A 12,669-nucleotide genomic window follows, 5' to 3' on the forward strand; every position below is an offset into this window, starting at 1 on the left:
AGATTAACACAAATACTTTATGGATAAGACAGGACCTTGTATTTAGACCCACATAGGATGATTTTCAGTATATCAACATACATGCCAAAAACTGTAAAACTCATGGGGAGAAATCAAATCAGTTATGGATTCGATCTTTGTGTTTGGTAGCTTGTATATTTTGATTATTAAAGCATTTTGTTAAATCAAAGTTTAAACAATCTAAACTGCTAAAACTATTGAATGAAACATTTGCTTTTAATTCACAAATACTATGAAATTTAACTGATGTCATTTTCTCTTTTATAGGACCGAATGCACTGTCCAAAGAGGCAACTGGACTGAATGTCATGGGTAAACATTCCCTCCTACCAGATCGACAAATTGAAAGTCCACCCAAAAGGCCAAGGTCTGCAGAGGGGAGGACATCTGCCAGCGACCAGGTAAAAGTTTGCAGAAAATTTATTTAAAACTAGAGATTTTAAGGATGTGTTTCCTGGTAACTTAAATATTTTGGTTCTTAAGTTTACACTAGAAATAGAAAGTGTGTGCAGGTTGAATATGGAACATTTTTTTTCACCAAACTATTCACGTGTTTCGAGTTAAATATTACCCTCAAATAACAAATGCTTTTGAAGAATTTGTCATTGCTAGTACAGAAAGCTAGTGGCTAATGAAGTAGGTTCATAAGCACTAATGAAATCTAACCTTCACTGTCACTGTGGGATGAGCTAATGGGAAAATACTTAACTGTAAGAAGTAAAACTGCTAAGCCAAGCATTTGGCAATTGCTGCAGCCAGCTTTCATTCAAAGGGTTAAATGTATCCCTCCATCCCTCCCTGACAGAGTGTTTTAACATCAAGCCCAACAGGACAGCTTTTGTGTTCTGAAGAGGAATACCAGCAATAGCCTTAGGCGTCCCTCTCTGCTTCTTTTTCTCTTTTTTGCATCTCTTTAAATTATATGTGTTTTTAAATTAGATTATGAAGTATTAGCTCATCTGGTTCCGGGCCCTGGAAGGAGAGAGGATGTACTCATTTCAGAAATGGATTCTATTAAAACAGGTGATAGAGACGTAGCTAGGCTTAGAGTACTCCGTCTAATGAGGGCAGGACATAGCTCAGGAGAGTACACACCTTTATCATCTGTAATCTCCTGAGTAGAAATTCTAGTCAATCATGTTTTTTCAATAAACTTGCACAATTTGCCTACATTTTCTGTGTTATGATAGGCTCTTAATATTCAGGAGAAGCTACTTTCATAGGATGAAACAAAAGTGAAATAGTTGACTAAAAAGAACAATTTCGTGCAGTTAATATTGACTTTTTAAAATCAAGGTCCATTTTGACTTAATATTTAATGAAAGGTCATCGTGCTTTGTTGTTTTTCAGGTTCAACAGTGTCCATATTGCAACTACAGCAGCAAAGATGCCAACCGTATGCAGCTCCATGTGATGTCCCAACATTCCATGCAGCCTGTAATACGCTGCCCACTATGTCAGGATGTCCTAAGCAACAAAATTCACCTACAGCTGCATCTTACACACCTTCACAGCGTGGCTCCTGACTGTGTGGAGAAGTTGATTCTAACAGTACGCAAATTTGATGATTATACACAAGACTTTTATGCATGCGTCAGCCAATGTAATACAATAAATAAGTTAATCTAATTTTACAGGCAGACTAAATATAGATAAAGCACAATTATGAGTCTAGTTTTTATTCCAGTCTCCTGTGTGCTTTAGGGCATTGTTGTAAATATGTGTTTATATTTAAATAGTGTTTTTTTCTTACACAATAGACATAATGTACTTTAATCACATTTTGGCAGTTGAAGAAAGTATTTTAGAAGTATAACTAAATACAACTAATATAGCTTCCTTTTCTGAATATTGACACTGTATACTCCACTAATGTAACTAATTTTATTTCTTTCCCTTGATAGGTTGTTGGACCTGATACAGCCACACCAAATAATGTAATGCATACCCAGACTGGACAAGGGAAAACAACATCTTTAACTGAGTCGCCAACCTCTCTTACTGATGGGTCAGGTACAAATAAAGGTGAGCAGGGAATTATATTCCCTTAATTAATATATTTAAACTGGAAGAACTGATTTTTTGCTCTGTTCATTTATAAGCTGAATTATAAGATTGCCGATTTAGGATTTTGTGTTACAATTCTACAAATTATTGTATTGTCTTGTAGGAAACACCTCAAAGGAGGATCAAACCATTCAAGAGAAGAATGAAATAGAGCACCAGGAACTCAAGCCCCCCAAAGAGGCTTCAGAAGCCCCAGACTGGAAAAGAACCACTGGCCTGGGAAACGATAGCAAGTCTCCTGATAGCCTACAAGACCATCTCACTGAGCTCCAAAGACTTCAGCAACAACAACAACAGCTTTCTGTTTCTGATCGCCATGTATATAAATACCGTTGCAACCACTGCAGCCTGGCCTTCAAGACAATGCAAAAGCTTCAGATACATTCTCAGTACCATGCTATTAGAGCAGCCACTATGTGCAGCCTTTGCCAGCGCAGTTTCAGGACATTCCTAGCCCTCAGAAAGCATTTGGAAAATGGACATCCTGAACTGAGTGAAGCTGAGGTACAGCAGTTAATTGGAAATCTGCCACTGAATGGTGACATCACTGAGAGTGAGGTCAGGGCCTTGGAGGAAGCTCAAGGCTTTGACCATGACTTGGATAAAGATGATGAAATGGACCAAGAGGACAAACCCAGTCCTACTGGAAGTGACAGTAGCTCTCTGCTTGATGACATGGGAGCAGAACCAAAACGGACCTTGCCATTTAGAAAGGGCCCCAACTTTACAATGGAGAAATTTTTAGACCCCTCCCGACCTTATAAGTGTACAGTATGTAAAGAGTCCTTTACCCAGAAGAACATTCTGCTGGTTCATTATAATTCTGTTTCCCATCTGCATAAACTGAAAAAAGTCCTTCAGGAGGCATCCAGCCCTGTTCCTCAAGAGACACCCAACAGCATTGACAACAAACCATTCAAATGTAACATTTGTAATGTTGCCTACAGCCAAAGCTCAACCCTTGAAATTCATATGAGGTCAGTGCTCCACCAGACCAAAGCAAGAACAGCCAAAACGGACCTAAGCAGCAGTGGTGTCACTGGCAGTAGTGGCCCCACCCCTGCAAAAAGTCCAGCTCCAAATGCACATGGAAACACTAGCAACTCAGACAATGCTAGAAGTGGAACTCCCTCTTCTAACAAAGAAAACACAGTTGAACCCAAAGAGACCAACAACAGCAACAACACCAAACAGACACCAAGTAATGAGCATGTTTCAGCACAGACAAGCAGCCACCAATCAGCACAGTCTTCAGCCCAGCTTCAGCTGCAGCTTCAGCATGAACTCCAGCAACAGGCAGCCTTCTTTCAGCCTCAATTCCTCAACCCAGCATTCTTCCCTCATTTTCCAATGACTCCTGAAGCTTTGCTCCAATTTCAGCAGCCTCAGTTCCTTTTCCCCTTTTACATACCAGGTGCTGAATTCAATTTAAACCCAGAACTTGCTCTGCACTCAGCAGCAGCTTTTGGAATGCCTGGCCTGACAGGGTCATTTCTAGAGGACTTAAAACAGCAGATGCAACAGCAGCACCAGTTACAACAGGCTCAGGCACAACAACAGGCTCAACAACAGCATCAAGCTTCTCAGATTCAGTCCCAAATCCAACAGAAAAGCCAGCAATTGCAGACTAACAAAACCAAAACTGAGCCAAACACTGTATCAGTTTCTGATATACAGATGTCAACCGAGGCCGAAGACCAATTAGATAAACAGGAAAGCAGAGCTAGGATGGAAAATCCAGGAGATGGAGTGAATGATGGCGTAAAAGAAAATAAGGACCCCAAAAAGTCAAAGTTTTCAGAGCCACTGATCCCTCCTCCACGTATTGTGTCAGGAGCAAGGGGTAATGCAGCTAAGGCTTTATTAGAAAACTTTGGATTTGAATTGGTCATCCAATATAATGAAAACAGACAAAAAAATCAAAAGAAAAACAAAGAAGGCATTGAACAAGTAGATATCAACACAGATAAGCTGGAGTGTGGGATGTGTGGAAAACTATTCTCAAATATGCTGATTCTCAAAAGCCACCAAGAGCATGTGCACAGTCACTTTTTCCCATATGTTGAGCTAGAAAAGTTTGCACAACAGTACAGAGAGGCCTATGACAAACTGTATCCAATAAACCCTGCTTCTCCCGAGACCCCTCCACCACCACCACCACCCCCTCCTCCTCCACCACCAACTGCTCCAACCCCAGTATCAACTCCTCAGCCCCCTCCTGCATCAATGGCCAAACCTCAAACACCTGCACCATCACCAGTTGCTGTCTCTCATCAGACTGCACATCAAACTACTCTCCAGACCCAGCCTTCGCAACCCCCACCACCACCTCCTCCTCCACCGCCCACTGTTCCACCTGCACCACCCCAAGTGCAGCTCCCTGTTCCATTAGATTTGCCACTTTTCCCACCTTTAATGATGCAGTCTGTCCAACACCCAGGCCTCCCACCTCAATTGGCATTACAGCTTCCCACTATGGACTCTCTGTCCACAGATCTTACACAGCTCTGCCAGCAGCAGTTGGGTCTTGATCCAAACTTTCTTCGTCAGTCCCAGTTTAAGCGACCACGTACTCGTATAACTGATGACCAGCTAAAAATACTTCGTGCAAACTTTGACATCAATAATTCTCCCAATGAAGAGCAAATTCAGGAAATGTCAGAGAAGTCTGGGTTGCCACAAAAAGTCATTAAGCACTGGTTCCGTAACACCTTGTTCAAAGAAAGGCAGAGGAGTAAAGACTCTCCATATAACTTTAACATTCCTCCAATTACCACTTTAGAAGATATAAGAATGGAACCCCAGGTCAGTGCACATGAGTACTACAGAACTGACTCATCCATTAACAAGAGGTCATCTAGGACTAGATTTACTGATTATCAATTGAGGGTACTTCAAGACTTCTTTGATACTAATGCATATCCAAAAGATGATGAGATTGAGCAGCTCTCTACTGTACTCAACCTGCCAACACGGGTCATTGTGGTGTGGTTCCAAAATGCCCGCCAGAAAGCTCGTAAGAGTTATGAAAATCAGGCAGATTCAAAGGACAATGAGAAAAAGGAGCTCACCAATGAGCGTTACATTAGAACCAGCAACATGCAGTACCAGTGCAAGAAGTGCAACATTGTATTTCCACGCATCTTTGATCTTATCACTCACCAGAAAAAGCAGTGCTATAAAGATGAAGATGAAGAGGGGAATGAGGAAAACCCCTGTGAGGAATACATAGATAATCCTGAGCAACCTATGTTCAAAGCTACCCTGGCACAATTAGAACTATCCAAGCCATCTCAGACAGGAACTGCAACGAGTTCTGGCTCAAGCTCCCCTTTGATGGCCTCTCCTCGTGCACCAATGGGGAAAACATCACCTAAGCCAGATATTTCAACTGAAATAGAATTAAAACAACCTGAGATGGCTCCCTCACCAGTGATGAAGTCTCTACCAGAACCAAGGCCATCTAAGGCTTGCACACCTCAACCATCGCCACAAAAAGCTCCGCAGCCACAATTGTCAAGACCCCATTCTCAACCACAAGCAGCCACAGTACCCTCAAGTCCCCTTTCCCTTGCACTTTCCTCACTCACAAATAGTCTCCCCCACCAGATGCTTCAGTATCAGTGTGACCAATGTAAGATTGCCTTTCCCACCGTGGAGCTGTGGCAAGAGCACCAGCACATGCATTTCCTGGCTGCTCAAAATCAATTTCTTCATTCCCAGTTCCTTGAAAGACCCATAGATATGCCATACATGATCTTTGATCCAAACAATCCCCTAATGGCTAGCCAACTATTATCTGGGGGACTGTCACAGATACCATCCCAGGGTAGCTCAACTATGTCTGCAGCTGCAAGCTCTGGAGCAATGAAGAGAAAACTAGATGAAAAGGAGGAAAATGTTAATGATAAAGATGGTGGAAACAGTAGTGAAGAGCAACACAGAGATAAACGTTTGAGAACCACCATTACGCCTGAACAATTAGAGATTCTTTATGACAAATATCTTCTTGACTCTAATCCAACAAGGAAGATGTTGGACCACATTGCAAGAGAAGTTGGTTTGAAGAAGAGAGTTGTGCAAGTGTGGTTCCAAAACACTCGTGCAAGAGAAAGGAAGGGTCAATTTAGGGCTATAGGACCCTCACAGTCCCACAAGAAATGTCCTTTTTGCAGAGCACTTTTTAAAGCAAAATCTGCTCTAGACAGTCACATTAGATCAAGACACTGGCATGAGGCTAAACAAGCGGGCTTTAGCTTGCCACCGAGCCCAATGATGAATCAAGACAATGAAAGAGGTGAAAGTCCAAATAAGTATAATTTTTTTGACTACCAACAGTTGCCCAACAAGACCGATTCAAATGACTATGAGTTGCCAACTGCATCCTCAACTCCTGTCAAACCATCTGAGGCGCAGGTAAAAAACTTCTTAAGCCCTTCATCCTTAAAAGCTGAAAACTGTGATGAAACTGAAGGGCCTAATAATAATTCAGCAGAAGCTTCATCTTATGATCTCAGCAAGATGGACTTCGATGAGACATCATCAATTAATACAGCCATTAGTGATGTCACAACTGGAGATGAGTGTAATAACAATGAGGTTGAGAGCCTCACATCCAATGGAGGGGATAAGATGAATGAGGGCAAAAAGGGCCTATTGCAAAATTCTGATGTTGGTAATGAAAGGTTCCAATTCAGTATGGTGAGCCCTGCCCTCAGCTTCTCTGGAAAAGACTGTGACTCCTACTTTAGCTCCAGAGATGATGAAGTAGATGACTTTAATGACAGAAGTGAGTCATCCAGTCTCACCGACCCTAGTTCCCCCAGTCCATTTGGGGCAGCTAACCCTTTCAACAAATCTGGAAAAGTCAACAATACTGGTGATCGACCAGGCCACAAACGTTTCAGGACCCAGATGAGCAACTTGCAACTTAAAGTACTCAAAGCATGTTTCAGTGACTATCGCACTCCTACAATGCAAGAGTGTGAGATGCTTGGGAATGAAATTGGACTTCCCAAACGTGTTGTCCAGGTGTGGTTCCAGAATGCTCGTGCTAAAGAGAAGAAATTCAAGATAAACATTGGAAAGCCATTCATGATCAGTCAGGGTTCTCCAGAGGGGCCAAGGACTGAGTGTACACTGTGCGGTGTCAAGTACACAGCTCGGATGTCTGTTAGAGACCACATTTTCTCTAAACAGCACATCACAAAAGTGCAAGAAACACTAGGAAACCAGGTGGATAGAGAAAAGGACTACCTAGCACCAACGACTGTCCGTCAGTTGATGGCCCAGCAGGAGCTGGATCGTATGAAAAAAGCAGGAGATGGACTTAGTCTGCCTAGCCCACAGCAAACATCTGTGGATAACAATAATGCACTTCACGGCCTCAGCCTACCTTCTGGGTACCCAGGATTGTCTGGCCTCCCACCAGTCCTACTTCCTGGAGTAAATGGGCCATCATCACTTCCAGTTTTCCCACCCAATACACCTGGTGAGTTATTATGACAAACAGTGAAAAAAACTTATTAGAAGCTTTATGAACTGAACTTTATCATGCACTATTTTATTGTACTATATAACTGATTATTCTGCATCACAGATATGTTTGTGAAAAATCTTAATTTTTAAAGCTATTTTACATTCAAGAATTGTGGTAGGGAGTGCATGTATTATGTCAGCAGCAAAGCTGAACTGCTATTTGCTAATTTCAAGATTTTACTTAAAGCAAATTATCTATATAACACTTTGTTTTTATTTGCCCCCTATTTTAGGTTTGGTATATTTATGTCATATTTAGAAAACTTTAAATTGTTAAAAAGCGCATGTGACAGTTTTGATCCATAACAAAACCTTAACAAAAGATTTAAAGATTCAGCCAGTAACATGATCTTTATCTTATGACATCAAATTTCCAAAGTGATCTGGGATTGAATATTGAATCATTGAATATTTCCATATTTATATACCACTGTATTTCAGCTTTAGCGTCTCCCGGTGCTGGCATGCTTGGGTTTCCTACACCAGCCACCCCCTCTCCTGCCATGTCTCTCAGCAGTACCCCAACCAAGACTCTTCTGCAGACTCCTCCTCCACCTCCTCCTCCTCCTCCTGTTCCCTCCACATCTTTGGCAACAGTAAATCACGCAGAGCAGCAAGGCACAGATGCAGAGAGAGACAATATCAAGAAACCAGGAGACAAGCCACCTCAAATGAAGATGAAGGACAGAGAGAATGACAGCAGCTCACGCCCCAACACTCCAAGCATGGCCAAATCAAGGGAGAGATCATGTCCAGTGCCAGGAAAAGCAGGAAGTGAGACTGTCCTTGATGCAGCACAGCTCCAAGCACTGCAGAATGCTCTTTCTGCAGGTGATCCTAGCTCTTTATTGGGAGGCCAGTTCTTGCCCTATTTTCTTCCTGGATTCCCTAACTGCTTTTCTCCTCAGCTTCCCAGAGGGGTGCAGACAGGGGGCTATTTTCCACCAATGTGTGGAATGGAGAGCTTGTTTCCATATGGACCCACAGCAGTCCCACAAGCTGCCATGGCCGCTGGTCTCTCCCCAACTGCTCTCCTGCAGCAGTACCAACAGTACCAGCAGACTCTCCAGGATTCCCTGCAAAAGCAGCAGCAGCAGCAGCAGAAACAACTTGAGCAGCAGCAGAAGAAACTTGAACAGAAGCAGTCACAGCGACCAACCCCTGTTAAGACACCTCAGAGCGTCCAGAGCACCACAACTAATTCCTTCAAACCAAAAGAAGCTATAGACGCTAGGGATGACAACAAAGGCTCTTCGACAGAAAGCACAAAAGAAGAACCGAAAACAGACTCCAAATGTACCATGGATTTCCCAGATGCTTTTATTGTACCATCTGTCAAGCATGAGTTTATATGCAGGAAGTGCCAGATGATTTTTGCTGATGAAGATTCAGTGGTACGTCATCAAAAGTCTTTCTGCTACTTTGGACATCCTTTTACCGACCCGCAAGAGACAGTGCTTCGAAAAGCAGTGAGCAACTACACTTGTGTTGCCTGCAATGTGGTTGTTAATGGGAATGAAGCACTTGGCCAACACCTTCAGTCGAGCTTGCACAAAGAGAAAACAATCAAACAAGCAATGAGAAATGCCAAAGAGCATACTAGATTATTACCTCACTCTGTCTGCTCCCCTACTCCTAACACCACATCTACCTCGCAGTCTGCAGCTTCTTCTAATAACACCTTTCCTCATCTCTCTCGCTTGTCCATGAAGTCCTGGCCAAATGTCCTGTTCCAGGCCAACACAGCCCGGAAAGCTGCTTCCTCTTCCCCGTCTGCGTCCCCCCCTCCCCCCCTCTCCTCACCCTCAACAGTTACCTCAACTTCCTGCAGCACCTCAGGGGTTCCAACCTCACTACCCACCGAGAGTTGTTCAGATGAGTCTGACAATGATCTAAGCCAGAAGCTGGATGACTTAGATAATGCGTTGGAAGTCAAGGCTAAGACAGCCCCTGGCCTAGACACAAGCTTCAGTAGTATAAGAATGGATATGTTCAGTGTGTAGGAGTGACAAAAGGATCCCTTGCTTAAAGAAAAAAAAAAAAAAAATAAGACTTTTTAAACTGCAGTTCCAAAGTTTCTCTTAACCCAAAAAAATTACAGTACCAAATAATTGACTCAGGATTGTTTTTCCCATATTGATATGCTGGCAAGATATTGATTGATTTTTGTTATGGACAGAACTGTTGCAGATGCTTGACTGAGCTTATATTGTATACAAAAACAAGGAGTAGGAAAAAAATCTCACAAGCTCCTTTGGGGAGCTTGTTTCAAGCCAAAAACTCTCACGATAGCAAATTGCACCTCAGATGGATTGTTTTCCAAATGCTAGCATGTACTGTATGGGATGACGATCCAGAACCCTCAAAGAGAATTTCTCTTAGTTTAGATAGGTGTAATTCAGTAGCTTTAAATTCTCAGGTCAGAACATAACATTTCTCATTTGTTAAAACAGCACCAAGCCTGGGTACACTTGGCTTATAACCAAAACATGTCAAGCTTTATCGGACGCATTTCCTTGATGTGTATAGAGTACCAAGAGACAATATTACTGTTACAATGGACAATGTGCATATCCTTTTAGTTTTACCCTACAAAGACAGTATGGGTTTGCCACTGAGGGAATTTAGAATGGTGAAGTAAATGTGTATGATGCCCCTGTGTTTGCCAGTTTGTATTACAGCAAGCTGTATCTATTTCCCACCCCCTGTTTTCTTGTAGTATATACTTATCTGTGCCAACTCTTACCTTCTCACTTTTACCTCTGCTCACACCCTTTTCTGAAGAGGTAATAACTCTAGTTTTGATAGACTCTCAGATTATGTGAATATATCATTTTTCATTTGTGAATTGCTGTACTGTTACGGTACCTGCTTGTGTCTGGACTATAGTGCACTTAATTTGTTTTTATTTGTCTTTTTATTATTTGAGTAGGTCATTTGTTAATTTAATAGATTTTGTTTATATGTATTGGTTTTAATTATTATTTGTGTCGATCGCAGCAGCATATTGGTCCATATGTGTTACAGGATTAATGCCTAACAATCTAGAGACCTATTTAACAATTGGTGCATCAAAGAAAGCAGTACTGTATACTTGAAACTGTTAAGGTACAAGTTGGTCACAACGTTAGAAAAAATGTATAATAATTTGCTATATGTAGGCAAATATGCTGCTTTAAGAGGGGGACAACAGCATTTTTTGTTTATTACCATTTCTTTTACATATGTGCAGGATTTAAAACAGTGTTAAACCTATACACAGCCACTTAGTGCATAGGTTAACATTTTCCCATCAATTTTCTGGGCACTTCTGAAGATCTACAGTTGAAGTCAACCTTAGACTCTTTCGTATTTAGTTAATTTTAAAAAATTTTAGAGTATTACCATACAACACTTGCTGCTACTGTGTAATCTTAATTTGCTTGCCATAAAGTCTTTCAACTTTCAACAAAACTGTTCCATTGAATGCTTTCAATTTTTTTTCTTTTTTATATTTTATTCTGTGGAACTAAGAATGTGAAAGCTGTCAAAGGGTGTTCAATTTTTTTACGAATCACTTTCTAGTTTGGAAACCAGTGTGATTCATTCCAAAGTAACAGAAGGCTATTTGTATGAAAGAAAAAGGCTTGTGAACAAAGAAAGCTAAGCTGTTGTACATATTCGTAGTTGGCTGTGCATGGTACAAATTTATTAATATGAAGAAATGCAAAAATGTATTGCTTTTGGTATTTCCTATTCTGAAATGAGCAAGTAGCATGTAATGCAACTGTTTGACAGGTTAAATCGAATCATGCTTAGTTATTGTTTCAAACAATGAAATCAAGTAACATTTCCTCTTATGTTTTATATTTGTAAAGGTGTTTTTTCAAAGTTTTAAGCAGAACATCACTTTTTAATTTTCTGTGTGAGCTTTTCAAATGTCATTATTTAGATTTTTAGTATTTTACATTTACTTTATTCCTGAGGACACTTTTCGATTGTGTTTCATGTGAGACATCCTGGCCTCCCAAGGTGCAATTCTGCCATTGTACAAACATGAACGACTGTCCTGATTCCAAAGGCTTTCACAACTCTGGCTTTTTGCCTTTCCCCACTTTGTGGCTCAGCATTATAAGACTGAACTGTCAGCTAGCATCATGTGCTAAGATGCTGGCATCAGACAGGACACTTCCCACATGAAGGACTGGTAAAAGCTACGAAACCAACAAAAAGGATGGTCTATCAATATAACTGTACATATATATTGCAACTGCACAGCAGCCAAAAAGGAAAAAAAAAACAACCTTTTTAAAAAAAAAAAAAATGGATGGATTGTGTCATGTTCATGGGGACAGCCTTCAAAAGGTTGAAATTGGAATTGCTCTTCTAGATGTCAAAGGGATTTTCATGGCGCAATCATATCCTACACAATATGTACTCTACAACATCTGGGTTACATAGGAAATGCACCCTGAGGTTTTAATAAGAAGAAGCCCCTATGGCTAAAACTTTAAATAAACTAAACCAAAAATGTTATTGATGTTTTATATATAGAGAGTAGTCGCATTAGTTTTTGTTACTGTACTGTTTGAGGTCTCAACTGTACCGTATCACGGTAATAACATGGTTTTGAAACCTTTTTTTTTATTTTGTCACAGACCTGTTGTCATAGTTGAAATGACGTTTATTGTAGATGGTATTTGAACAACTTCTGGAAATAGTTCATCAAGTATGTTTGTTGCTCATTGTTGTGATACATTAAAAACTGTATCTGCAAACCGGTTTTGTCTCCTCATATACTTATTTTATTTAATTTTTTCAACAGACATAAGTTCCTGGTATCGACTGTTGCTCACTTTTTTGTAAATGAAAATATCAGCAAGCTGTTTTTTTGCTAGTTTTCATTAGAGTATGTAACTGGCCATTTAAAGGGTTCAGTTTTGTGGTGCTAAACTGTAGATAGATAAGTACATCTTCAGATAAATTATATATGAGTTTGGTCTATACCCAAGAATAAATTTATACCACTAATGCATATACTAATCTTATTCAGAAATGAAATAT

General features: G+C 40.7%; 1 protein-coding gene across 4 annotated transcripts in view; it reads left to right on the top strand.

Moving 5' to 3' along the window:
- Positions 1 to 12,387, top strand: part of zfhx4 (zinc finger homeobox 4) — an 88,770-nt gene extending 76,383 nt beyond the window's left edge. For all 4 annotated transcript variants that reach the window (XM_038286775.1, XM_038286774.1, XM_038286773.1 and 1 more), the window contains exons 8-12: positions 289 to 422; positions 1,372 to 1,572; positions 1,926 to 2,046; positions 2,192 to 7,579; positions 8,068 to 12,387. In XM_038286775.1, the coding sequence (XP_038142703.1) occupies positions 289 to 422; positions 1,372 to 1,572; positions 1,926 to 2,046; positions 2,192 to 7,579; positions 8,068 to 9,629 (7,406 nt within the window). In that variant the 3' untranslated portion in view covers positions 9,630 to 12,387. The remainder of the gene's footprint in view (positions 1 to 288; positions 423 to 1,371; positions 1,573 to 1,925; positions 2,047 to 2,191; positions 7,580 to 8,067) is intronic.
- The last annotated feature ends 282 nt before the right edge of the window (positions 12,388 to 12,669 follow it).

This window comes from Cyprinodon tularosa, unplaced genomic scaffold (genome assembly GCF_016077235.1).
Source record: "Cyprinodon tularosa strain WSP-4 unplaced genomic scaffold, ASM1607723v1 ctg23, whole genome shotgun sequence".
In the NCBI taxonomy this organism is placed as follows: Eukaryota; Metazoa; Chordata; class Actinopteri; order Cyprinodontiformes; family Cyprinodontidae; genus Cyprinodon; species Cyprinodon tularosa.